This window comes from Choloepus didactylus, chromosome 12 (genome assembly GCF_015220235.1).
Source record: "Choloepus didactylus isolate mChoDid1 chromosome 12, mChoDid1.pri, whole genome shotgun sequence".
Taxonomy (NCBI): Eukaryota; Metazoa; Chordata; class Mammalia; order Pilosa; family Megalonychidae; genus Choloepus; species Choloepus didactylus.
The window spans coordinates 11625527-11651223 of NC_051318.1; the positions used below are offsets into that span (position 1 = coordinate 11625527).

Below are 25697 nucleotides of genomic sequence, written 5' to 3' on the forward strand. Positions count from 1 at the left end.
GACTTGTATTAGGCGGCCACTTCCTAGACTTTACACCCAAAGCACAAGCAACAAAAGAGAAAATAGATAAATGGGAACTCCTCAAGCTTAGAAGTTTCTGCACCTCAAAGGAATTTCTCAAAAAGGTAAAGAGGCAGCCAACTCAATGGGAAAAAATTTTTGGAAACCATGTATCTGACAAAAGACTGATATCTTGCATATATAAAGAAATCCTACAACTCAATGACAATAGTACAGTCGGCCCAATTATAAAATGGCAAAAGATATGAAAAGACAGTTCTCTGAAGAGGAAATACAAATGGCCAAGAAACACATGAAAAAATGTTCAGCTTCACTAGCTATTAGAGAGATGCAAATTAAACCACAATGAGATACCATCTAACACCGGTTAGAATGGCTGCCATTAAACAAACAGGAAACTACAAATGCTGGAGGGGATGTGGAGAAATTGGAACTCTTATTCACTGTTGGTGGGACTGTATAATGGTTCAGCCACTCTGGAAGTCAGTCTGGCAGTTCCTTAGAAAACTAGATATAGAGCTACCATTCGATCCAGCGATTGCACTTCTCGGTATATACCCGGAAGATCGGAAAGCAGTGACACGAACAGATATCTGCACGCCAATGTTCATAGCAGCATTATTCACAATTGCCAAGAGATGGAAACAACCCAAATGTCCTTCAACAGATGAGTGGATAAATAAAATGTGGTATATACACACGATGGAATACTACGCGGCAGTAAGAAGGAACGATCTCGTGAAACATATACAATGGATGAACCTTGAAGACATAATGCTGAGCGAAATAAGCCAGGCACAAAAAGAGAAATATTATATGCTACCACTAATGTGAACTTTGAAAAATGTAAAACAAATGGCCTATAATGTAGAATGTAGGGGAACTAGCAATAGAGAGCAATTAAGGAAGGGGGAACAATAATCCAAGAAGAACAGATAAGCTATTTAACGTTCTGGGGATGCCCAGGAATGACTGTGGTCTGTTAACTTCTGATGGATATAGTAGGAGCAAGTTCACAGAAATGTTGCTATATTAGGTAACTTTCTTGGGGTAAAGTAGGAACATGTTGGAAGTTAAGCAGTTATCTTAGGTTAGTTGTCTTTTTCTTACTCCCTTGTATGGTCTCTTTGAAATGTTCTTATTGTATGTTTGTTTTCTTTTTAACTTTTTTTTCATACAGTTGATTTGAAAAAAGAAGGGAAAGTTAAAAAAAAAAAAAAAAAAACCAAGGAAAAAAAAAGATGCAGTGCCCCCTTGAGGAGCCTGTGGAGAATGCAGGGGTATTCGCCTACCCCACCTCCATGGTTGCTAACATGACCACAGACATAGGGGACTGGTGGTTTGATGGGTTGAGCCCTCTACCACAGGTTTTACCCTTGGGAAGACGGTTGCTGCAAAGGAGAGGCTAGTCCTCCCTATGGTTGTGCCTAAGAGCCTCCTCCCGAATGCCTCTTTGTTGCTCAGATGTGGCCCTGTCTCTCTAGCTAAGCCAACTTGAAAGGTGAATTCACTGCCCTCCCCCTACGTGGGATCAGACACCCAGGGAGTGAATCTCCCTGGCAACGTGCAATATGACTCCCAGGGAGGAATGTAGACCCGGCATCGTGGGACGGAGAACATCTTCTTGACCAAAAGGGGGATGTGAAAGGAAATGAAATAAACTTCAGTGGCACAGAGATTCCAAAAGGAGCCGAGAGGTCACTCTGGTGGGCACTCTTACGCACACTTTAGACAATCCTTTTTAGGTTCCAAAGAATTTGGGGTAGCTGGTGGTAGATACCTGAAACTATCAAACTACAACCCAGAACCCATGAATCTCGAAGACAGTTGTATAAAAATGTAGCTTATGAAGGGTGACAAGGGGATTGGGAAAGCCATAAGGACCACACTCCACTTTGTCTAGTTTATGGATGGATGAGTAGAAAAATAGGGGAAGGAAACAAACAGACAAAGGTACCCAGTGTTCTTTTTTACTTCAATTGCTCCTTTTCACTCTAATTATTATTCTTGTTATTCTTGTGTGTGTGCTAATGAAGGTGTCAGGGATTGATTTGGGTGATGAATGTACAACTATGTAATGGTACTGTGAACAATCGAAAGTACGATTTGTTTTGTATGACTGCGTGGTATATGAATATATCTCAATAAAATGAAGATTAAAAAAAAAAAAAAAAACTAAACCACATACTTTCAGCTCGCCATATTGTGCAGCGGCCTCTACATGATTCTCACATGCAGCAGAGAGCCCCAGGCTGGGACAGGAACCACACGTCTCAGGCTGTACAGACGAATGGCACTCAGCCATTAAGTAAAACATTGGAAACTCAGTTTATATGAAGTACAATGAACACCTCAAGTGGCAATAACGGATGGCCTGGAAATTGTGGCTTCACTTTGAAGTCTACACATTGAATTAATGTGCCCAATTTGTCTGGATATGGTAAAGAAAACCATGACTACAAAGGAGTACATCGTTTTTGTGCAGAATGCGTTATCACGGTTCTCGGAAGTTGCAACAAAGAATGTCCTACATGTAAGAAAAGGCTAGTTTCCAAAAGATCACTAAGACCAAACCCAAATTTTGAGGTACTCATCAGCAAAATTTATCCAAGTCATGATGACTATGAAGCTCATCAAGAGAGTGTATTAGCCAGGACCAACAAGCACAATAATCAGCAAGCACTAAGTCACAGCACTGATGAAAGACTGAAGATATAGGCAATGACCAGACCACAGTGAGGCAAGACACAACGATTCAAAGCGGTAATGAAACAGAAAATAATGGTAACAGTTCTTGCTGTAGTAATGCATCCACCCACACATAACAATCAGGAAGCAGGACCTAATAACAAACGGACCAAAACATCTGGGCTTGAGCTTGATAATAACAATGCAACAGTGTCAAATGACCCAATAATGGATGGTGCTAGTGAAACTGAATTAGTATTCAGACCTCATCCCACTCTTATGGAAAAAGATGACAGTGTACAGACAAGATACATAAAGACTTCAGGCAATGCCACTGTTTATCACTTATCCAAATATCTGGCTGTGAGGTTAGCTCTAGAAGAACTTCAGAGCAAAGGAGAATGAAACCAGATGAACCTCAATACAGTCAGCGACAAACACTATACTATTTACATAGCAGCAGCCAATGTCCAGTTCACTGTATTTAACAGCTTTTTCTTTGGAACTGGTCAGTGAGAAATACTGGAACATATTTGTTTATTATGCACTCACAAAAGAGCACAAATGAGCTCTTCTAAAAATAATTCTGAGAGCGAACTTTTTTAAAGCCTATTTCTTTAATATTAAAGATACCATCATTACTTTTATGAACAGAACGTTGGATATGTTGTTCAGTTTTCTTTCTAAGCCAGACTCATCTGCACTATTAGAATCTTTTCCTCTTAATTTAAGATTTCCTTTTTGGAAGGGACTGCAATTATTCAGTACTTCTTCTTTCCTTTAAAAATAATCTAAGTTGTGTGTTCTCACAGAGTGTGGTTCTATTTAGAACTCTTTTTTTGACCCAAGAATTTTTCATAGTTCTTTATTCAGTGAAAATTCAGATAGCCACCTTCTACCTCTGCCTTCAAAGTGTTTTAGGCCTACAGAATGTTAAATAATATGTATTTTGACTTTTTTTCTTTTAGAGTCTTGCATATATAGTTTTCCATATAAACTATATTTTCATGAATACCAAGGCTCAAATCTACTGTACTTAAGAACAATTCTCACAGAATATTAATTTCATGGTATTTTCTTCTATACTATCACATTTTAAAAAGAGGTCCTTTATGAACTTATGTCCATTCTCATGCAATTTTTTATTTTTCTTGTAATACTTTTGGAATTTCTAGTCCTGGGGAAAAGCATCCCAATTTTACTGGTGAAAGAAAAATTAAATTGGTCTTATGTAGTCTTCAATTAGAATAATCTAGGAAAGATTTGCTTGCACCTCTAAAGGACTTAATTCTAATAGGATAAGATAGCTGCATTACAACAAATAAGGTTTATAGTCTACCTCAACACAGTAAAAAGAACATGGGCTTTAATGTAAAACAAACTTCATTATAAATCCTCTCTCTACCATTTACTATGTGACCTTGAGAATTTACTTAGCCTCGAGTGCCAGTTTTTCAAATGGAAAAAATGACCTCATGAAATAGTTATGAATGTGAACATTAAATATGATGGGATAGTATATATAACGTGCCTAGCACATAAGTTCCCACATCTTTTTCCTTCAAAGGAAAAAGAAAATACAATAGCTTACATACTTATCAATAGATATTTGTGGCTCCAAAATTCTTATAGAAGTCACATCCCTTGGTGAGCCTATCCAGTTTCACAACTTTAAATGCCATGTAAACATTGATAACTTCAAATTTATATCTCTAGCACTGATCTCTCCAGAACTCCAGGCTCATATAACTATCTGCCAACTGAAAATCTCCATTTGAATGTTCACTTAGATATCTCAAACGCAGCATGTTCAAAATTAAACTCCTGATCTTCCCCATACATGCTCTGTTGCAGCATTCTCATCTCAGTTGATAGAACTCCATTCATCCTTTCACTTCCTTGAAGCCATACTTGACTCTCTGCTTTCTCATGCCCCACATCCAATATGAAATTATGTTGGCTCTACCTGCAAAAATATATGATCTAACCAGTTCTTACCACTTCCATTGCTACTAACCTGAGTCACCATTATCTCTCACTGGATTATTGCAATAACCATCATGAACCATTGTAAAGAGGATCTTTTGATGAGGTTACTTCAGTTAAGGTGTGGCCTAGACCAATCAGAATGGGTCTTAATCCTATTACTGGAGCTCTGTATAAGCAGAATGAATTCAAACATGAGAGAAAGCCACAGAAGTTGAAATCAATGGAACCCAGAAGGGAAAGGAAGGACCAGGAGACGCTTCCACGTGCCTTGCCATGTGACAAAGGAGCCAAGCATCACCGGCAACTAGCCCCAGAACTCTGTTCTTGAGGAAGAAAGCATTGCCTTGATGATGCTTTGATTTGGACTTTCTTTAACCTCAAAACCTTAAGCTAATAAATTCCCATTGTTTAACCCGACATGTCATGTAACATTTGTTTAAGCAGCCTAGGAAACTAAAACATCCATTAAAATGTAAGGTCCAAAAAGGATGAGACCATTCATCTATTTGTTCACTAATGTATCCCAAGAATCTAAAACAGCATACAACACACAATAAACACACAATAAATATACATTAATTAAATGAATAAATGAACATATTATTCACCCAAATTATGCTAAGCTGAAAGCCTGCCATAAATATCAATTATAATTTAAGTTGTTCAAAGACATTAGCTATACACATTAAATCTTTTTATAATATACATCAAAGGACTCTGCTACAAATTTTACTTTAAAAGCAGCCTTTCTAATTTTTCTAAGCCTTCAGAGTAGAAAGAAGATTCTTTGTCCCATCTCTGTCAAGGAGACTCCTCCTAAGATATAGATGATATAGTGCTATAAAGACTATGAATCATAAAAGATCACTTAGGGAACTTAAAAGGCCCCATTCCATTTCCTCCTTCTTCACCCTGATCTCATCCTTTCAATAAAGTATACAGTCACATTCAGGAACGTCAATATTAAGAGACAGAATAAGTTTAAGAACATATGAGCAAAATAATAAAGTTAAACACAATAAAATATAAAATTGTTTCCAGCTTTTTCCAGCTCTCTATCATGCTCTGATTATCTAATATTTCTCAAAGCAGTCTAAGATATTAATATCAAGAACAGAGATAGACAATGAAAGACTATTAATCAGTAAAACTAGTCTTGTATTAAAAACACAAATAAAACTCCCGAGAGACTAACAGACTGTTTACAATAGTAACTTAAGTTGCTACAGATACGATTTGCAAAACTATCTCTAGATATATGAACCATTAAAAAACAGTCTTTCTGGGGCAGACTTTATATGGATGAATATTTCAAATATTTTATTTTCAGCCAATGGTGTATAAAATACATAGTTTTGTTTAAAAATGTACCTAGTGTGAATCTTCTTAGTGCAGATTCTATGTGCTCCTTAGCACATCATATATTTGTGTAAATGTACATATAAGTAAATATATATAATACATTAAAACATAAAAGCTTATGCTATCATTTGTAACAGTAAAAGATCAGAAACATTTTATCCATTAAAAGGAATTGGATATAACAATGTAGCTTTGTTATATCCAATGGAAGCCTTGTGGATCACACTCCGTTTATCCAGTGTATGGATGGATGAGTAGAAAAATGGGGACAAAAACTAAACAAAAAACAGGGTGGGAGGGGGGACGATTTGGGTGTTCTTTTTTACTTTTATTTTTTACTCTTATTTTTACTTTTTCTGGTATGAGGAAAATGTTCAAAAAGTAGACTGGAATGATGAATGCACAACTATATGATGGTACTGTGAACCATGGATGACTGTATGATATGTGAATATATATCAATAAAACCTGAATTTTAAAAAAAGCAACCTATACCCGGATTTTAGGAAAACTGGAATAAATAAAAGAATTTAATTTAAAAAAAAAAAAAAGGAATCTGATAATACAACCAAAAAATGGCTGGCATATTGGGCAGTCATGAAAAAGAATAAGGTAGATGTTTATGTGTGGATGGATGTGTAACAAACTATAAGATATGCTATTAGATGAGAAATTACAAAGTGCATCAGGTTTCCCTGTGTGTGCACTCACGCATGTGCCTATATATGTGTATGTGTCAGTATGAGTTAGAGTTAGGGAAATTTCTAAACACAGGAATGATTGAACAGGCAAAGGATATTTTTGGAGGAACACATAATGAACTGTAGAGAGGGATCAAAGGTTTAAGAAAGGAAAGAGGCTATTTTTCATTATGTACTCTTTTGCGCTATTTAAATTTTACCTGTGCATATATTACACTTTAAATTTTAAAAAAACAAGATGGCAGAGTGAGATACTTCAGGTTCCATCCCTCTACATATGCTTTGAACAACCAGCAAGAACGGGCAGAAACATCTTTCTCAAAGTTCCAGAAAACAGTTCAAGGACTGCAATTACAGGGTAAGTACAGAATCAAGAAAAAGGCCACTGAAAAATGGTGGGATCTTGTGGCGCCCTGCCTAGCCCCATCCCAGCCATTCACTAGCTCAGTATGAAGCCCACGTTTCCCGTGCAGATCCCTGGTCTTGGCTCCAGAGGGAACAGAGTGGCCCATGTGCACATACTAAGAGCATGTATGCCTGGCCCAATCTGTCTGGTGGTGGCCGTAGGGGCTAGCCATCTGAGAACTTGCACCATGTGTAGAAGGCCGTTCACAGAGCTCTCCTACAGAATGCTATGAGAGAGCAGCCAAGTGGCTGCCTCAGGGGCAAGTGACTGCTAACTCTAAGACATAATACCATGCAGTGCCTTGGACCATCAGGAAACTGTTTCCTGGGGAAAAGGGAAAATTTGTATCCTTGAAAAAGGGGGCATTCCTAGGGCCTCATCTGCATGCCCAAGACAAGACACAGGTACAAAAAGCATCAGGGAGGTCCCTGTGCTCTGGCTTGGAGCTATTCTCTAAACTCACTGTTTGGATAACCTCTGAAAGAGAGCACTTGCACAGGTCAATCAGCAAAGACTTGGAAAGATGTTCTCTTTTTGTGCTTTTTTTTTTGTTAGCTCCCGACAATCAAGGAAAGCGCTGTAATAAACTAGCCATAATAACACTGGAGTCTAAATTCCAGTGATAACACATTAAAATATCAAAATGTCCAGGTTTCAACAAAAAATTATAAAACATACAAAGAAATAGGAAGTGATAGCCCAGGCAGAGAAGAAAATTAGAGCAACAGAAACCATCAGTGAGGAGGAACAGACTTGGAACATAACAAACAAACTTTTTTTTTTCAATGGTGTTAACCAATCCACGGTGTTAACAATAAGGTGATATATGGGAAAACTGCACTTTACGCCTGACTATACTGCAAACTCAAAACTTCTCTGATTTAACAAAAAAAAAAAAAATGGTGCTAAACATGCTCAAACAGCTAAAGGGAAAAATGGACAAAGAACTAAAGGAAATCAGGAAAATGAAAGAACAACACAAAGAGGATATCAATAAAAAGATGGAAATTATGAAAAGGAACCAAACAGAGTTGAAGACAACAGTAACAGAAATTAAAAATGTCCTTAAGGGGTTCAACAGCATACGAGCTGGCAGAAGAAAGAATCAGTGAACTGGAAGATAAGATGACTTAAATCATCCAGTCTGAGTTGTAAAAAGAGGGAGGGATGAAGAAAAGCAAACAGAGCCTGAGGAGTCTGTGGGACACCAACGAGCACACCAAAACAACACATGCATTATGGAAATCCCAGAAGGAGAAGAGAGAAAGCAGCAGAGTGAATAGTCAAAGAAATAATAGCTGAAACTTTCCCAAATTTAACAAAAGACATGAATACACACATCCAAGATACTTAACAAACTCCGAATAGGATAAACCCAAATAGATCCATGCCCTGATATATTACAACCAAACTGCTGAATACCAAAGATAAGAGAAGTCTGAAAGCGCTAGAAAACAACGTCACATACAATGGAATCTCAGTAAGATTAAGTGCTGATTTCTCATTGGAAACCATGGAGAAAGGAAGGTAGTGGGATGACATATTTAAAGTGCTGAAAGCAAAAAACTGCCACCCAAGAATTCTATATCCAGCAAAACTGTCTTTCAAAAATGAGGAAGAAAGGGTGGCGGCTCACTCAGGACCCAGTTGGGGCAATGCAATGAGGTGGGTGACCCTGTTTCTTAATGGCAGCCTGAAGAACGGAAAGGTGGTTGCTGTGTGTGAAACCTCACCTGATTTACTTTCTCTGGCCAGGAGTAAACTCGGCATAAAAGCCACCAATGTGTATAATGGGAAAGGTGGACTGATAGACGATATTGCTTTGATCAGGAATGATGATGTTTTGTTTGTGTGTGAAGGAGAACCATTTATTGACCCTCAGACAGATTCTAAACCACCTGAAGGACCGACAAGATCACACACAGACTGGCTAACCCTAAATGTTAGAGGGTGGTACTTGACTACTACATGGAGCACTTCAGTGAATAAAAAACCTGCTGGCCCACATGTTCAAAGACAAAGAAGTCTGGGGAAATAAGCAAGATGATAAGAGGAGGTTTCTTAACTGATGAAAGTCCTGGGTACTCTGAACCGATTTTGAACTATCTGCGTCATGGACAGCTCATTGTAAATGATGGCATTAATGTATTAGGTGTGTCAGAAGAAGCCAAATTTTTTGATATTGACTCACTGATAGAACACCTTGAAGTGGCAATAAAGAATTCTCAACCACCAGAAGATCATTCACCAATATCCCGAAAGGAATTTGTCCAATTTCTACTAGTCACTCCAACTACATCAGATTTGAGTTGCCAGGGTTTAAACTTCAGTGGTGCCGATCTTTCTCATTTGGACCTACAATACATTAACTTCAAAACGGCCAATTTAAGCTGCTGCAATTTTGCACATGTTAATCTCTGCTGTGCAAATCTTGAACGAGCTGATCTCTCCGGATCAGTGCTTGATTGTGCAAATCTCCAGGGGGTCAAGATGCTATGTTCTAATGCACAAAGGGGCATCTTTGAAACTGTGTAATTCTGAAGATCCCTATAGTCTTAAAGTCAATTTAGAAGGTGCTAATCTGAAAGCTGAGGATATGGAAGGAAGTCAAGTGACAGGAATTAACCCAAGGTTTGCTACATTAAAAAATGCAAAGCTGAAGAACTGTTAACCTTAGAGGAACAACTCTGGCAAGAACTGATTTAAAGAACTGTGATTTGTCTGGGTGTGATCTTCAAGAAGCCAACCCGAGGGGTTCCAATGTCAAGGGAGCTATATTCGAAGAGATGCTGACACCGCTACATGTCACAGAGTGTCAGATGAGAACTTTAGGGGCTGGAGGAAGAAGTCCAAGATAAGAAATATTTTCCTCATCACTTTTTCTCTACATCCACTCAGCTGTCTAGAAGAAATAACACTGTAAGGGGATACGAAAACATTTAGAGGATTATGCTTATTCTCAACAGTATAGGAAAACTAGATTATCTTGCTGCCTTTTGAATGGGGTAGGGGATTGCCAGGCTTTATGATCAGCAATGGTATCTATTATATTTGCTTTTAAACATGATGTGAAAGTATCATCATCATTTGAAACGCATTTGAGGATTTTAATTTATGCAAAGCACAATATATGCAATTAAATTTACTGAATCTCTGGATGCAGTATGGTTATTTAAATTGTTAGACTTTATGAAAATATGAAAAGATTGCTCAGGTTTATAAATAGCTTTAGTGATGCCTCCCCTATGTTAAATATCTGTCACACCATATGAACATGGTGAGACTAGACTCTCCAAGACTCCCTTTTCAGGTTTATTTTTGTTTGTTGTCTGTTTTTTGTTTTCAGGTTTATTTTTATAATGTTTATGCTTTAGACAAAACAGTAGCTAATTAAAGAAATCCCCCATTCTAACTGATTGAGACAGAGTAGAAAGAAAGACATCATACTACATCATGGTCATACTGAAAGTAAACTGAAACTCTCCAGGTGGAGGAAAATTTTACCTATAGTTAAAACTTTTTAAATGAGCACTACTAATTGAAAAGAAAAATTCATTCTCAGCGAGTTCCACTCAACAGCAGACCGGGAAATTTTATTTAATTAACTACTAACCTAGTTCTCTCATATACAAGCATATGAAAATACTTCAATACCAAAAAAACCAAGGTGCTTCATTAATATTCATTTAATTCAAATGCAAAATACTTTAACTAGGGCCAGCTTAGAAATAGGTATTAAATCCAAATCTACAGCAGTCAAAGCTATTAAATATAAATGAAAATGGCAAAGTCATCTTTTAGAAGTCAATATAATATAACTGCAGCTAAAACCCTACAGTGGGGAATGAGGAATTTAAATGGACAGTTTGATTATAGCCACTAAAAAACTAAATAAATAAAAATAAAGGCAATTGGCTGGTCCCAGACATAATATGAATTAGTCTGCACCTGTGGTTCTTTCACTTATATTTTCTGCCTTTAAAAAAAAATTTTTTTTTAGCCTGATTTTTCTTGGTACCTCCCTGCAGCAGCAGAAATAGGGCCTGTACTTCCTTACCAATAACCCGAGGTCTCTACGTCTACCCCAAGAGCAGAGATATAAGCTGTGTCCAAATGGGTTCTGAATTCTATACATTCATCAGTTCGAGGCAGTGAATCATTAAAAACCAGTTTGCCACTGTAATTACATGGAACTTAGAATAGGAAGTGAGATCTGGTAGGTTTGTACAGGTCAGTGTGAAACAGCAATACATCCCAAAGTAATCTGGTCAGAGTATAAAAATAAATACACAGGGCCCCCCTGAGGAGCTAGGGGGAAATGCAGAAATGTTGGACTTCCTCACCTGGGTTATTATTGATATTCTCACAAACACAGAACTGATAGTCTGGAATGCCGAGCCCTTGATCTCGGGGCTTGCCCTTATGAAGCTTGTTACCGCAAAGGAGAGGCTAAGCGACTTATAACTGTGCCTAAGACTCTCCTCCCAAGTACCTCTTTGTTCCTCAGATACAGCCCTCTCTCTAGCTAAGCCAACTCAGCAGGTGAATTCACTGCCCTCCCCGCTACATGGGACCTGACTCCCAGGGGTATAAATTTCCCTCGCAACACAGGATATGACTCCCAGGTATGAGCCCAGACCTGGCATCATAGGATTGAGAAAATCTTCTTGACCAAAAGGGAGAAGCGAAATGAAACAAAATAAAGTTTCAGTGACACAGATTTCAAATGGAGTTGAGACGTCACTCTGGAAGGCATTCTTATGCACTATAGGGATATCCCTTTTTAGGTTTTAGGGTATTGGAATAGCTAGAAATAAATACCTGAAATTATCAAACTGCAACCCAGTGGCCTGATTCTTGAAGACGATTGTGTAACTATGTTGCTTACATGGGGTGACTGTGAAAACATTGTGGCTCACACTCCCTTTATCCAGTGTATGGATGGATGAGTAGAAAAATGGGGACAAAAACTAAATGAAAAATAGGGTGGGATGGGGGAGATGACTTGGGTGTTCTTTTTTACTTTTATTTTTTATTCTTTCTGGTGTAAGGAAAATGTTTAAAAATTGATTGGGGCGAGGAATGCACAACTATATGATGGTACTGTGAACAGCTGATTGTACACCATGGATGATTCTATGGATGATTCTTAAATGGCCATATAAGAAATGCTAAATAGAGTTCTGCAGGTTGAAAGGAACTAGACAATAGATCAAATCCACATGGGGAAACAAGGATTTCCAGCAAGGGTAACACATGGGTATAGAAATACTAGTAGTATTACATTCGGGTTTTGGTGTAGGTTTTTTTTGTTCTTGTTTTTGGTTTGTGTTTTGTTTTTTTGGTTTTTTGTTTGGCTTGGTTTATTTGTATTTTTAATTACTACACAATCTAGAAGGCAAATACATAAAATGTAACCAGATTAGGAGAGTCAAAGCAAAATTCTGCTCTGTGAAAAAGACTAGATAAAGGGCAGAAAGCACTCCAGAGCAGCACTTCCAGGGTACCACCAGCCAAGCAGGGACTTCTACACCACATAGTGGGGACTTAGCTGGAGAGGCAGAAAGACTACATTTGAAAGGACCAGGTGAGACAGGATCTAACAAAGGATTACAAATACCGAATCTTTATATAAATATTTTTTTAGATGCTAGGGTATTAGAATAGCTAGAAGGAAATAATTGAAATGGTGAACTGTGACCCATAACATTCTTTGAAATTTACAGCGACTAGTTACATTGTACTTTCAAAGTTATCACCTTTCTGTATGTATCTTATGTTTCACAATAAGGAAATAACAAACTGGAACTGTAACCCATAACATTCTTTGAAATTACCTATATTGCTACTTGTTAAATTATACTTTGAAAGTTATCATCTTTCTGTATATTTATTTCACAATAAGGAAATAACTGAAATTGTGGAACTGTAACCTATAACATTCTTTGAAATTTGCACTCTACTTGTTAAATCATACTTTGAAAGTTATCACTGTTATGCATAGGTAAATTTCACAATAAAAAATGTATTAAAAAATAAAAATAAAAATGCAATTAATGATAAATCAGTACTTTGGGACTCATAATGAATAAATATGTTTTTTGTGACAAGAACTACATAAAGGAAGGGGGGAGGGGAGTGGTGTAAGAATTAAGTTGGTTTCTAAGCAAACAAGTATTAAAGATTTAGGATGTTAAATGTAAAGATCATGGTAACTACAAGGAAAATACCAGACTATGCAAGCCACAAGGCAGAAATTAAGAGTACAGGCAGCCATAGAGTCAAGAGGTCAATCTGGAGGTTATTCTTGAGCATTACATAGCTATTCCATTTAAGTTTCTAGTGTATTAGAATAGCTAGAAGGAAATACCTGAATCTGTTTAATGGTAATCCAGAAGACTTGATTCTTGATGATGATTATATAACTATACAGCTTTTACTGTATGACCATATGACAGTGAAAACCTGGTGACAGACACTCCCTTTAAGCAGCGTATGGGCAGATGAGTAATAAAATAATGACAAAAATATACAAATAATAGAGGGGATAAGGAGTATGGGATGGTTTGGGTGTTCCTTTTTATTTTTTACATTTTTTTTTCTTTATTTTGGAGTACTGAAAATTGATTGTGGCAATGAATGCATAACTATACAATGATACTGTGAGCCAATGATTGTATACTTTGGATGGATTATATGGTATGTGAGTGTATCTCAATAAAACTGCAATTAAAAAAAAAAGTATGGGCAGCCAGGAACTGGGGGAGGGAGAGGGGAAACAGGAGTAATGGGGAGTTAATGCATAATGGGTATAGGGTTTCTGTTTGGGAAGATGGGAAACTTTTAGTAATGACAGGTGGTGAGGGTAAGTAAACAGCCTAAATGAGTGATCCCGAACTGAATGGTAAACTTGGGGGAGTGGGTGAGATGGGAGTATTTATGTTGTCTATATGGTCTCATAATTTAAAAGAAAGATTGAGCAACTAAAGAGACAATGACAATTAAATGCAAAATGTGATCCTGTATAGGATCTAATAAAGGCTGAGAAAAGGCCCAAAAGAACATTTTGGGACCTATGAAATAACTGGAATATTAACTATAAACTTTATATCAATGTTAAATTTCTTGAACTTGATAACTGCACTTAAGATGGTTATAAAAGTGAACATCATTTTCTTAGGAAATGTACTGGACAGTATTAAGTGCTCAAGGAGCATGATGTATACAATCTACACTCAAGTGTTCAGAAAATATTCTGATAATTACACATTGATAGATAAATCATAGATGGATAGATAGTTGAATTGATAGACGGATGGACAGATAGAATGATGTGGCAAATCTGGTAAACTGTTATAATTGTTAGATCTTGGTATCTGGGGGATAAGAGAATAGTAGAGTTCTCTGCATGGGGTTTGTATAATTTTTGTAACTATCTTGTTAAGTTTGAAAGTATTTCATAATAAAAAAAATGTTTCTATAGTTTCTATTTTTCTAGTGCTGGATCTTTTTTTAATTTTATTTTTCCTATTACATTTCATTTTTTTAATGAGAGAAGTTGTAGGTTTACAGAAAACTTATGTAAAAATACAGTGTTCCCATATAAGGAACTTTAATATTAATAATATGATTTAAAACTAGCTTTAAAAATGGGAATATTTTAATATTTTAAAGAAAAAGCAACAGAAACATACCAGTTTTGTTATGTGTGTGTGTTTTTTTTAAATGGAAAAGGACTATTATGCACATGTCAGTTAACTCAGCCAAGATTAGTAAAATCAGCATGTGCCATTGCCTATACTGAAGCCAAGCTGCCGGAGTTGTCAATATTTTTAAAAGGTGTTGGTGAGGACAGAAGGAAATCTAAAGATTAAACATGACATACCTCATTTTCTAGAACATAAACATCTAGAAAACAGATGCATTTTGGAGCTGAATTTGGAAGGTCATGTACTCCATACCCATTCTCCTGTTTTACAGATGAAGAAATGTATTTTCACACGGATGAAATGACTAGCCTAAGACTACAATGTTGTTACATAAGAGACAGCACTAAATTCAAAATCTCAGAAACCCCTGTCCCGTGCTAATTCTTAAATACTGAGAGGAGACAGAGATCCCGTGGGTATTGATTTGTTAACCACTATAAGACAACTGTGAATAAAACAAATATTTTATCATACTACATTCTGCTATGGTTTTGGTTCCCTAAACTTCTCTATAAACAGGATATAAAGTAAGTTAATATGGAAAAATAAATGTAAGAAATCCTCCTACAAAACTCCTATATATATAATATGTATATAACATATAGTATGTACTTACACTGTATATGTATGTCAAAAAATATACACACGTAAAACTATTAATAATAAACTCTGGACAATAAGATGAGGAGATTGATTTACTTTATACATTTCTGCTCCAACAGAACTTTTTACACAGACAAAAAAAGAATGTGGCTTCTATAATCTGAAAAATAAAAGAATGAAAACCAACTCTAAAATAAGTAGGTACGGAAAAAATATATATATTCAAACTTGTCACTAATGTTCCTGGAAGTCCTAGCACAAATTTTTTAAATATCATTTCTTGGCACTCTAAGTGTTCATAACTTTGTACTTACAAAAGTAGGTATGACTATAGAAAAGCAAACAAAAACAGATGCTCCAAAATAAAGATGGATATAAATTTTCCAAGTTAAACAATGAGAGAGAGAAGAAAACTCAGAAATAAAAAGGAACAAACTATTGATACACACAACAACTTTGCTGAATCTTGAAGGAATTATGCTGGGTGAAACAAAGCCAACCCCAATGGTTACATGCTGTATGAGTTCCAGGATTAGGATTTGGGGGGCAGAGGGTTAAAGGCCAACATGTAAGTGAGAGGACAGTTCTGTATCTCAACTGTGGTGATGAGTACACAAACCTATACATGTGGAATTACACACACACAAACAAGCACAGATAAGAATGAGATCTGAATAAGACAGGTGGATCATTACTAACCAATGTAGGCTGTGATATTACACTGTAGCGATACAAGAAATCACTGCTGGGGGCAGAGAACAAGATCTTGCGTGTATTACTTCCTACAAATGCCTGTGATTCTACAATTACCTTAAAATAAAAAGTTAATTTAAAAAGGAAATAATCTACAAAAGAGCAAATAACAAGAAGATATTTTGTTTTGTTCCTGGCAATCATTTATCCTTTCAGAGGGTCACTTCAAATGCACTTTCATGGAAAGAAGTGCTTTACTTATCACTGACTCTTACCTCACCCTATGTTGCTATCTCCATCCTTGAACACGCCTCCTAACTCTTCTCAGGATCTAATACGATCTGTGTTCCCACTTGAATGTAAAGTCCATTAGGGCAGGATTTTTTGTTTTGTTCACTGTTGTATCCTTATCACCTGGATCAGGGCTTGCCACTTGGCAAGCACTACATATGTTAAAGGAGTGAAATAAATGGTGGTATAGTCTTTGTTATCTACTTTATATATTATCCAATAAAAACGTTTCAACCTAGACCAGTAACTCTAATGGCAGCTTTCCTGTCAGCTGACATAGGTTTGTGGGATTAAAAATTACAATAACTGTTTAAATAAAACAGTTTTGCCACACACATTATATATTCCAAAGTTAGTAGGTGAACTTCAAGTTAGCCCTGGCACTGCCCCCTCCATTTGGACAAACACAGTTCAATCATCTGTAGCTATTTTACTGGTATTGAAAAGTATGCTCAAAAATTGGGGTAGAAAAGGAAACAAGGATAAATTATAGATTATTAATAATATTTAATAGTAGCAGTGAAAACTGAAAAAAAATCCCTAATGTGGCAAACCACAAGCAGTGCCACATGTGACCCTCCTAAAATCTCTGAGATAGGTACTATTATTACCTCCACTTTTAAAATAAGAAAACCTGAAGTTAAACATTTTTTCCCAAAGTCACAAAGCTAGTAAGTAAGGGAGCCAGGATTCTATCTCACATGTCTTAGTCCAAAGCCTCCACTACTAACTATTTAAATGAATAGTTAACTGAATATTTAACTGAAAAATAAGCCTATTTTGTAAAACAAACAAATCTACTGCATTTCAAATAAAACAATTTGTGTAAAATTACAAGTACTGGTCTAATAAATATTGAAATTGCTAAAACTTGAGCACCTTGAATATTGAAGCCATTTTTAAAGTCTAGCTATTTGAAAATACTAGAATTATATCATTAAAATGTCAAGAATCAATGCAGTTGAACCAAAATCAAACCACTTTTAAGTCTTAGAAGATCCCAAGTGCAACAGAAATAAGAAATGTCAACTTAAAAAGAAATGCTTTAAATGGGTGTGTGTTTGCGTGTGTGTGTGTGTGTGTGTGTGTGTGTTTTTAAATGAACCGTATCTCCCAAACAACAATGGTGAAAGCTAGAACAAAACATATTTACCACATGGCCAGTTGGAGGCAATAGCTAGAGTAAGAAAATATAATACACTGTAAACATAAAAAGCAAAAAAAAAAAAATGGTTACCTTACAAGATTGAAACATCACTGCAACTAAGTTACTATGAAGAAAAAGTCTTCGTGCTTCCATTTTCCAGCAAAATTAGGATAAAATCTTCTCTCGGAATTATCTCCAAAAATTTGTTTTAACACTATCTGAAGCACAATAAAACAATTCTGCAAAAGTGCTATGCCAAAGCATGGGTCAAAATGCAAATGTGTGGAAGGAACAGGCATGTAAAAGTCTTAGGGACTGTGGCAAAATGGAGTTTCTTGCCTGATCAAAAGGAGCCAGGCCTAATTCCAAAAGGGGTAAGAGTGACCCTTCAAAGGAAACCAGAAATCAGTATTCTGTATTAATTTTTTTTTATTTTTTTAATGTTAACTAATTCAATTAAAACTCACATCTATGTAAATTTAAAATACAAAATGATACCATAAACACATACCAGAATGGCTAAAGTTATAGAAACAGATAATAACTGGGAAGAATGTGGAGCAACTGGAATTCTCACACTGCTGAAGGGAGTGTAAATGTGGTACAAGCCGTTTAGAAAACTGTTTGGCATTATCTACTAAAGCTGAACACATACATGTCCTATTATGACCCACCAATTCCACTCCTAGGTGAGACTTGTTCACCAAAAACATGCAAGAGAATGTTCAAAAGGATGGCTCTTCTTAGTAGACAAAAATTGGAAATGATCCAAATGCCCACCAAAAGTAAAAGGGGAAAATGAAATGTGATCTATTCTTACAGGGGAACACTACACAAGAATGAGACTAAAGACAATACTCCTACCCAACAAGTGGATCTCTAAGCATAACGCTGAAAGCAGCAGCTCATAAGAGGACATACTGTATGATTCCACTTTCAAAGTTCAAAAAAGTATAAAACTAGTCTGCAATGTTAAAATATATAGTGTTATAAATCTGCATAGTAGCTACCTTTGGAAAAGGGAAGTGACTGGGAGGGGGCAAGTGCTGGGTTTCTAGGGGTACTGACTATATTCTATTTCTTGATCTGTTCATCTTCTGAAATTTCCAAGAACATACGATTTGTACACCTCAAAGTTTAAACACACACACACACACACACACACACACACGATACCACGGAAGTCAAACAAAATATTTCTGCAGGCAGAGCCAGCTTATCAGAATCCATCAATTTGTGGCCTCTAAGCTAAAGACATTCTGTGCATTCTTACACTTAAACAAGAGCAAAGAAAAAGATAAATATAAGCAAAATAAAATTGTCTCAGAATGCTACTTGATCTGGTCAGCTACTAACAAAATCTAAATTTCTCCTAAAAGCTCCCTTTTAAGACTGTGTCGTCTATTTTAATTGCCTCATATGCAATTAACAGGTGAATCAAGCCTATCTCAAAAGATAAAGTATAAGAACACAGTAAAAGGCTTAGGAGACTAAAAATAAAACAATGTTCAATGTAAAGAATTCAAAGCAGCCCATCAATCACCAATACAACCCACATTCCTACCTTGTGAGCAACTTCACTTGCCACTCACTGATCTGGAGCAATTTTCTCTCATCCATCAGGAGCCACACCCAGGTACCACTGAGAGATACCAAGAAGCCTACCACAGAGAGATGAAACCAAGGCTTCCCCGGGTCAAGTTAATGGAATTCCCTACAGAATCCAAACACAGAAATCATCTATCTAATCGGGTATCTGATAAATGTCTTCTTTTTGGTGTTAACTGCCTTTCCTCTTAAGACCCTATATCCCAGACAACTACTTGTCCTTCCAGCACATGGAATGGTCTCACCTTTGATTCACCACTAATATTTTTCCTCCACCTCAAGTGCTTAGAAAATCTTGGATCAGAAAATTCAAAAAAGTCACATATTAAATCAAATACCAGTATTTTTATTTCAAGTGCCTCTTTCTGTGGGTGATAAAACTACTTTATATTTCATTGTTTATTCACCAAACATTACTCTTAAATTAAGTGAGCCATAGCTCACAGGCCATGCAAAAGTTTCCTTTAGAACTGCAAAGTTGCTGCTCAAAACTTTGCAATTCCAACAATGTACCCGTTTTTTTTCCACAAAGCATCTGAACTTACAAATTCTTAGCATATGGACCTCACAAATATAACTGCATTAAAGTCAAGCCCATCACATTAAAAGAAACATATGAACTTGAAAAAAAAATTAAGTCTCTGGAAAGACTTATTAAACAATAATCCAAGAGTAAATAAGTGCTTAAAATGCAAGCCAATTTCATTTACAGTTTAAAAAAAAAGGTAAAAAAAAGTTCTACCATGCAAATTAAACTATCAAACTATTTTAAGAGCTAAAAATTGTTTGGAATTCCCAAAAAAAAAAAAAAAATAGGACTTTCTCTTTTGGTTTAGAAATGCTCAATATACTAAGAAACAAACGAACAGACAAAAAGGAAAATCTGGTACCTGGCATGTTTCTGTAAAACAGAAACAGATTACACTTACACTTCTTATAATTGTAATCTCCACTCAGGAGTAACCACCAAAAAGTTTCAAGTCGATAAATAATAACAAATGAAAACTGAACCAAAGTGTAGCAGTCGTTCACAAAGGTATGCTGCATATACCACCCTTTATGGCTCCATGCTAAGAGTTTGCTTAATACAAAGTTGTGGAAGACGAAATTCCTTCCGACACCCTGCAAACTTAGTATTCCAGCTTTCAGGAAAGCTACATAGCAATGCAAGTCCTGTGAAATTCCTCTTCTAAATTCTCAATTAGATCTAACCAAGCACACTTCGGACCGTTCACTCCCAATTCTTAGAAAGCATTTTCTGCCTGAAAACCTTTCTCCCCAAGCCGGATTCAAACTTTTTCCGTTCTTGCAACCTACTCCAGGAAGCCTTAACCCGGCCCTCCCTTCCCGCCTCCTCCCCGCGCACACACCCACTGGGGAACCTCAACACTCGGCAGACTCCACTCCACTCCACGCGGGCACGCAAAACACATGTGCCTGCAAACCCAGCCCCTTTCCACACCCCCCGGAAACGACACCCCCTTTCCCACACTCTGCAGCCGCAGCCCATCCCCCTTCCTCCCTGCACCCACCCCACCCCCAGCCCGTCCGTCCACCCACGTCCCCGGGAACCCAGCCTCCTCCCGCTCCCCGGCTCGCCGAAGGCTGTGGGGAAGGGAAGCAGGAAGAAGGAAGGAGGGCTCGAGCCCAGCCTAGGCCGCTCAGACGGCCGCGGGAGCTGAGGAGGGGAGCCGCGGGGCCGGGCTCGGCTCGCTCCCGGCGGCCGCAGGGCCTCGGCCAGCCCCGGGCCCTCCCTCAGCCGCCGCCGCTGCCCAGATGCCAAGGCAGCCCTCCCCGCCTGGCCCCCACTCACTTGCCAGCCGCGGTCCATCGAGTCCCCCGCTGCTGCCGCCTCCGCCGCCCGCGGCCGGCGGCCCAGGCGCCCCGAGCTCCGGCTTCTTGGGTCCTGGCGGCGGCGGCGGCGGCCCGGCTCCCCCGCCCGGGACGGCTCCGGGCGGAAAGCCGGCCCCGGGCGCGCCCGCCAGAGCCAGGGGGACGCTGTTGCTATGGAGGCCGAGGCCCGGGACGGCCCCAGCGGCCGGGTCCTCATGCAGGAACTGACACTCCTCCCCGTAGAAGCAAGTCTTATCCTTGGCGTAGTAGCGGCAGTACTTGAGCTTCAAACCCGCCGCCGCCCCGCCGGGGACACCCGCGACCCCCGGCGGGGCCACCACCGCCACTGCCGCCGCCAGCGCCGAGGAGGAGGAGGAGGCGGCGGCCGAGGGGGTCGGGAGGCCGCCGCCACTGTTCATGGCAACGCCGCAGCCTCGGCTTCCGCCGCCGCCGCCACCATAGACGGGGGAGGGAAGGAGGACGCCGCCGGTGCCGGATGAAAGCCTGGGCGGGTGGGTCTGTCCCGCTGCGGGAGCCGGAGCCGCCCGGGGAGAAGGGGGGAGGGGAGAGGGGAAGGAGGAGGGGGTAGGAAGGAGGGGAGGGGAGAGGGAGAGTTGGGATTCTCTCTCACTCACTCGCTCGCTCGTTCTCTTTTCTTAAAGGGGCCGCGCGGGACGACGGGGTGGGCGCGCGGGCCCCAGAGGGGGCTTCAAGGGCGCGAGGGGGGAAGGACGGAGGGAGGGCGGCGGCGGCGGCGGCGACTGGGTGCGGAGCGCAGAGGGGACGGTTTATTTTTAAATTCTGCCTCCACTCGCTTGCTCGCGCTCTGGTTCCCCGGCGTTGTTTATTCCATTTTCCTCTTCCTGGGACGGTGTCGCCGCTGCGCGTGCGCGGACGCGCGGGGGCTTGTGGGTAGCGGGAACCGGGGAAGCCGCCGGGCGAAGGGCCCTCGGGGCCTCCGCTGGCGGCGGCGCGGGCCGGCTCCGAGTGGGCTGGCGGCGGCCTTTCGAGGGCCAGTGCCTTCCCTTCTTGTGTATTTTCTCACTTGTTTATAAAGCCTTGTGTCATTTTTAATTGAAAGGCAAAGTAGGCAGAAAGTGAAATGTCATTTTGAGGGGCTGCACCTGGGGACGGCCCGAGTCCTTGCTCTAGGTGAAGAATCGGCTCATTTGGTTACCTGGCCGCCGCACTTCCTCTTCCTTTTTTCATCCCCTCCGCTCTTTCCTTCTTCTCGAAGGTGTTGAGAACGGTTGGACTGATTAGCTTCTGGGCCCTTTGTCAAAAAATGGAGCCAAAAAAATGTTGATTTAGACAAACCCCCTGCTCAGCGCAGCACCTGTTTTCTCTGTATTTCTATTATTAAAGGCCCTCGGTCGCTTATTATGAAAACTAGGATGCCACCTGGGCACAACCCTGCCCAGGCAGCACTGGAAGGTTTCATTTATAAATGAACTACGTTGTTTTTCTTCAGTCAGCCTAGTATTGATTTGAAATTCAGTTGTTTTAAGTGATGCTTCCTTCAGTAATCTCGTATCTGTTGCTCAACTATATTTTTAAAGGGGATGGGGGGCGGTTGGGTATTTTAAATAATTGCTTTGAAGGGAAAAGTAATTTTAACATTTTGGTTTTTCTTCTCTGTAAAAGATTTTCTTACAAGGCAGTATTGTAGTGGGAGGGATGGTATTTGTTGGCAGTATTTAAGGATTTGTGGCAAACAGAAGAGGTGACAGAAGAATGGATATAAAAGCAAATGTACCCCATTGCCAAAAGGGGAATGATGGCTTCCATAGACCACAAACTGGTAAACCTGGTGATGTTACTTAGCTTAATAACATTTGTGTTATGTTTTTCTGTTTAAAAGCATTTTGATATATTCATTCATTCAGTAAATATTTATCAAATGGCCATTATGTACCAGGAACTGTACTAGGAGATGAAGCAGCAGAAGTGAACAAGATGCAGTCTTGCCTGAGTTCAAACAGCTTATTTAATCATCTGATTGGGGAGACGTAAAGTACACAGGTGATTGTAAACCAGTGTTTTAAGTGCTATCACATTGGATATTAGGGAATATGAAAGATCTTCGACTTCCTGGAGAAAATTGATACCTTAGTAGCAAAAGTAATGGTTGAGAACTTTGTCTTTTAATTCAGACAGATCCGGATTTGAACACAGTGCCTACACTTAATAATTGTGTTTGCTGAGTAAGTTGGTTCACTTCTCTTTGTCTTATTTGTAAAACTGGGATAAAAATAGTACCTACTTCATAAAGTGTAAACTAATCAGGTATATAAGTGTCCCATACACAGTAAGAATTCAGTAGATTTAACTATTGCTGCTAGTAGTAGTCACCGTGCAATATAAGCCCCACATGAGGGGAACAGCATTCCAGGCAAAGCATACCGCTTGCGCAAAAGGCCTTGAGGTGAAAAAGAGCTAAGATTGCTAGGGAGAACTGTGATAGAGAATTGATCAAGGACCATATCACCAAAGACCTTGTAAGGCCATGTTAAAGGATTGGACTTTTTCTTCAGGTCAATAGGAAGTTATTAAAGAGTTATAAGTAATGACATGATTAGATTTCCCTTTACAAAAAAAATTATTTTTTTTTTTTGATCCCCATATGAAGAAAGTAGACAACATGGGTTGTACCATTTTATACTAAGGCCTGAAGTTTGAATTACACAGTCACCAGCTTGTTAGTAGTAGCACCAGAATTTAAACTCAGGGCTTCTAATTACAAAACCTTTCCCTTCCATTACACATTTTGCCATTTCCAAATGAAGGTGGAACATATGTCTTGATGGTTTGGAAAGGAAGGTGGTGTTTACAGTGAGAAAATAGGTTCATTAAATTCATTCTAAATTTAGCACATCAGTCAAACATTTAATGAGAACCTACTGTGTGCCAGTTAAATTCTGTGCTAGACTCTGATATACAAAACAGAGTAAGATAAGGCCTTTGTCCTCAAGAGTTACTGCAAATCAAGAGGAAAATGCCAAAGATAACGTAAAACATCTCTCTGTATCACATTTGACAGTTTCCTGTTAAATTCTTATGAACAAGATGGAGAAAAGTAAGCTAAAATGCTACAGTTAGGTGATTTTAGGACTTTTTTTAATCAAAAAGTCAGCAAAATGTTGACAAAACTAGTTTTAGACTTCCTTGAAAAATATCTAAACAGTATTGATAAACTGATACATGTCACCATGGTTTTTACTGTCCACTTTTAGACTCTTGACTTTAGCCTTTTTTTTATATAAAAATTGTATCTACTGACCTGGAAGAAGATGTTGGCATAGAGAGGAGTGGAAGCTAGTTAGTCCCCCTGGAACAACTAATAAACAACCAGGAACAACTAGTAAATAATCTGGAATAACTGCGGGGAGACAAACGTGGCTCTCCACTCATCATACGCCAACCTGAATTGGGAGGAATGCCTGAGATTGCAGCATAAAATCTGTAAGTAAAAACTGTGGATCCAAGTCGAGAGCCCCCTCCCCTCACTGGCAGCCCAAACTGCAAAGCCTCACTGTGATAGAGAGCAACACTCGCCAAGCAAGCAAATATAGCTCAGCCCAGCTCCACCTGAGGTTTTAATTAACAAACATGGACTGCTCAATACAAGCTACGAATCCCCAACAAGCAGACAGAGGCTTTTGGTGAAGACTGACCTTGGAGAGCTGGAGGACCTCTCTGGGAGGGAGGGGGTGCTGTCTCTGGCTGATGGTCGAAGCTGACGGTGGCCGTGGGCTGGCCCTGATGGGTTATTTCTATCCCTTTTTCAGTGCAGTGGAAAAAGCCTCAGCCATTTTCAATGCCCAGCACTCTGACCCAGACAAGGGTGGAAATAGCTGAGTCAGACAGACTCAAATGCAAATAATATCTCCCCAGAGGGTGTATTTTCCCTAAGAGAAAGGTGGGGCCCAGCTCTACTACCCACCTTCCATTCAGAACCAGATCCCAAAGCCTGGGGGAAAACAACCACAGGCCACACCTCCTTATACCAGTCTAGAGCTACAGGCTGACAGGCACCATCTGCTGGACAGAAAAGCACAGTGACTTGAGGCCTCACAGAATGTATCAGTCTTCTAAAACACCCTCAGGGAAACCGGATACTATTCCCTCCTTCCAAGATCTAAGCCCATTCTGGTCTGGGAAAACCTGATTGGGGTAACCAAGGAAACCAGATGCCTAGACAACAAAAAACTATAATATCATACACTAAGAAAAATGAAGTTATGGCCCAGTCAAAGGAACAAACTTACACTTAAGATGAGATACAGGAATTTAAACAACTAATACTAAATCAATTCAAAAAGTTTAGGGAAGATACGGCAAAGAGATGAAACATATAATGAAAACACTGAGAGTACATAAGGTAGAAATTGAAACTTTGAAAAACCAACTGACAGAATCTATGGAAATGAAAGGCACAACACAAGAGATGAAAGACACAATAGAAACATACAACAGCAGATCTCAAGAGGCAGAAGAAAACACTCAGGAACTGGAGAACAAGACACCTGAAAGCCTACACAAAAGAACAGTTAAAGAAAAGAATGGAAAAATATGAGCAGTGTCTCCAGGAATTGAATGACAACATGAAACCCAGGAATGTATGTGTCATTGGTGTCCCAGAAGGA

The 25697-nt window shown here is 39.1% G+C and overlaps 1 protein-coding gene and 1 pseudogene across 2 annotated transcripts in view; one reads left to right on the forward strand and one right to left on the reverse strand.

The window, feature by feature from the left end:
- Positions 1–21909, reverse strand: part of PAN3 (poly(A) specific ribonuclease subunit PAN3) — a 148216-nt gene extending 126307 nt beyond the window's left edge. The window contains exon 1 of one of the 2 annotated variants that reach the window (XM_037800464.1): positions 21032–21909. In XM_037800464.1, coding sequence (XP_037656392.1) covers positions 21032–21470 — 439 coding nt within the window. In that variant the 5' untranslated portion in view covers positions 21471–21909. The remainder of the gene's footprint in view (positions 1–21031) is intronic. The other variant, XM_037800463.1, reaches the window with a different exon arrangement.
- Positions 8828–10025, forward strand: LOC119507411 (annotated as a pseudogene).
- Positions 21910–25697: the final 3788 nt, after the last annotated feature.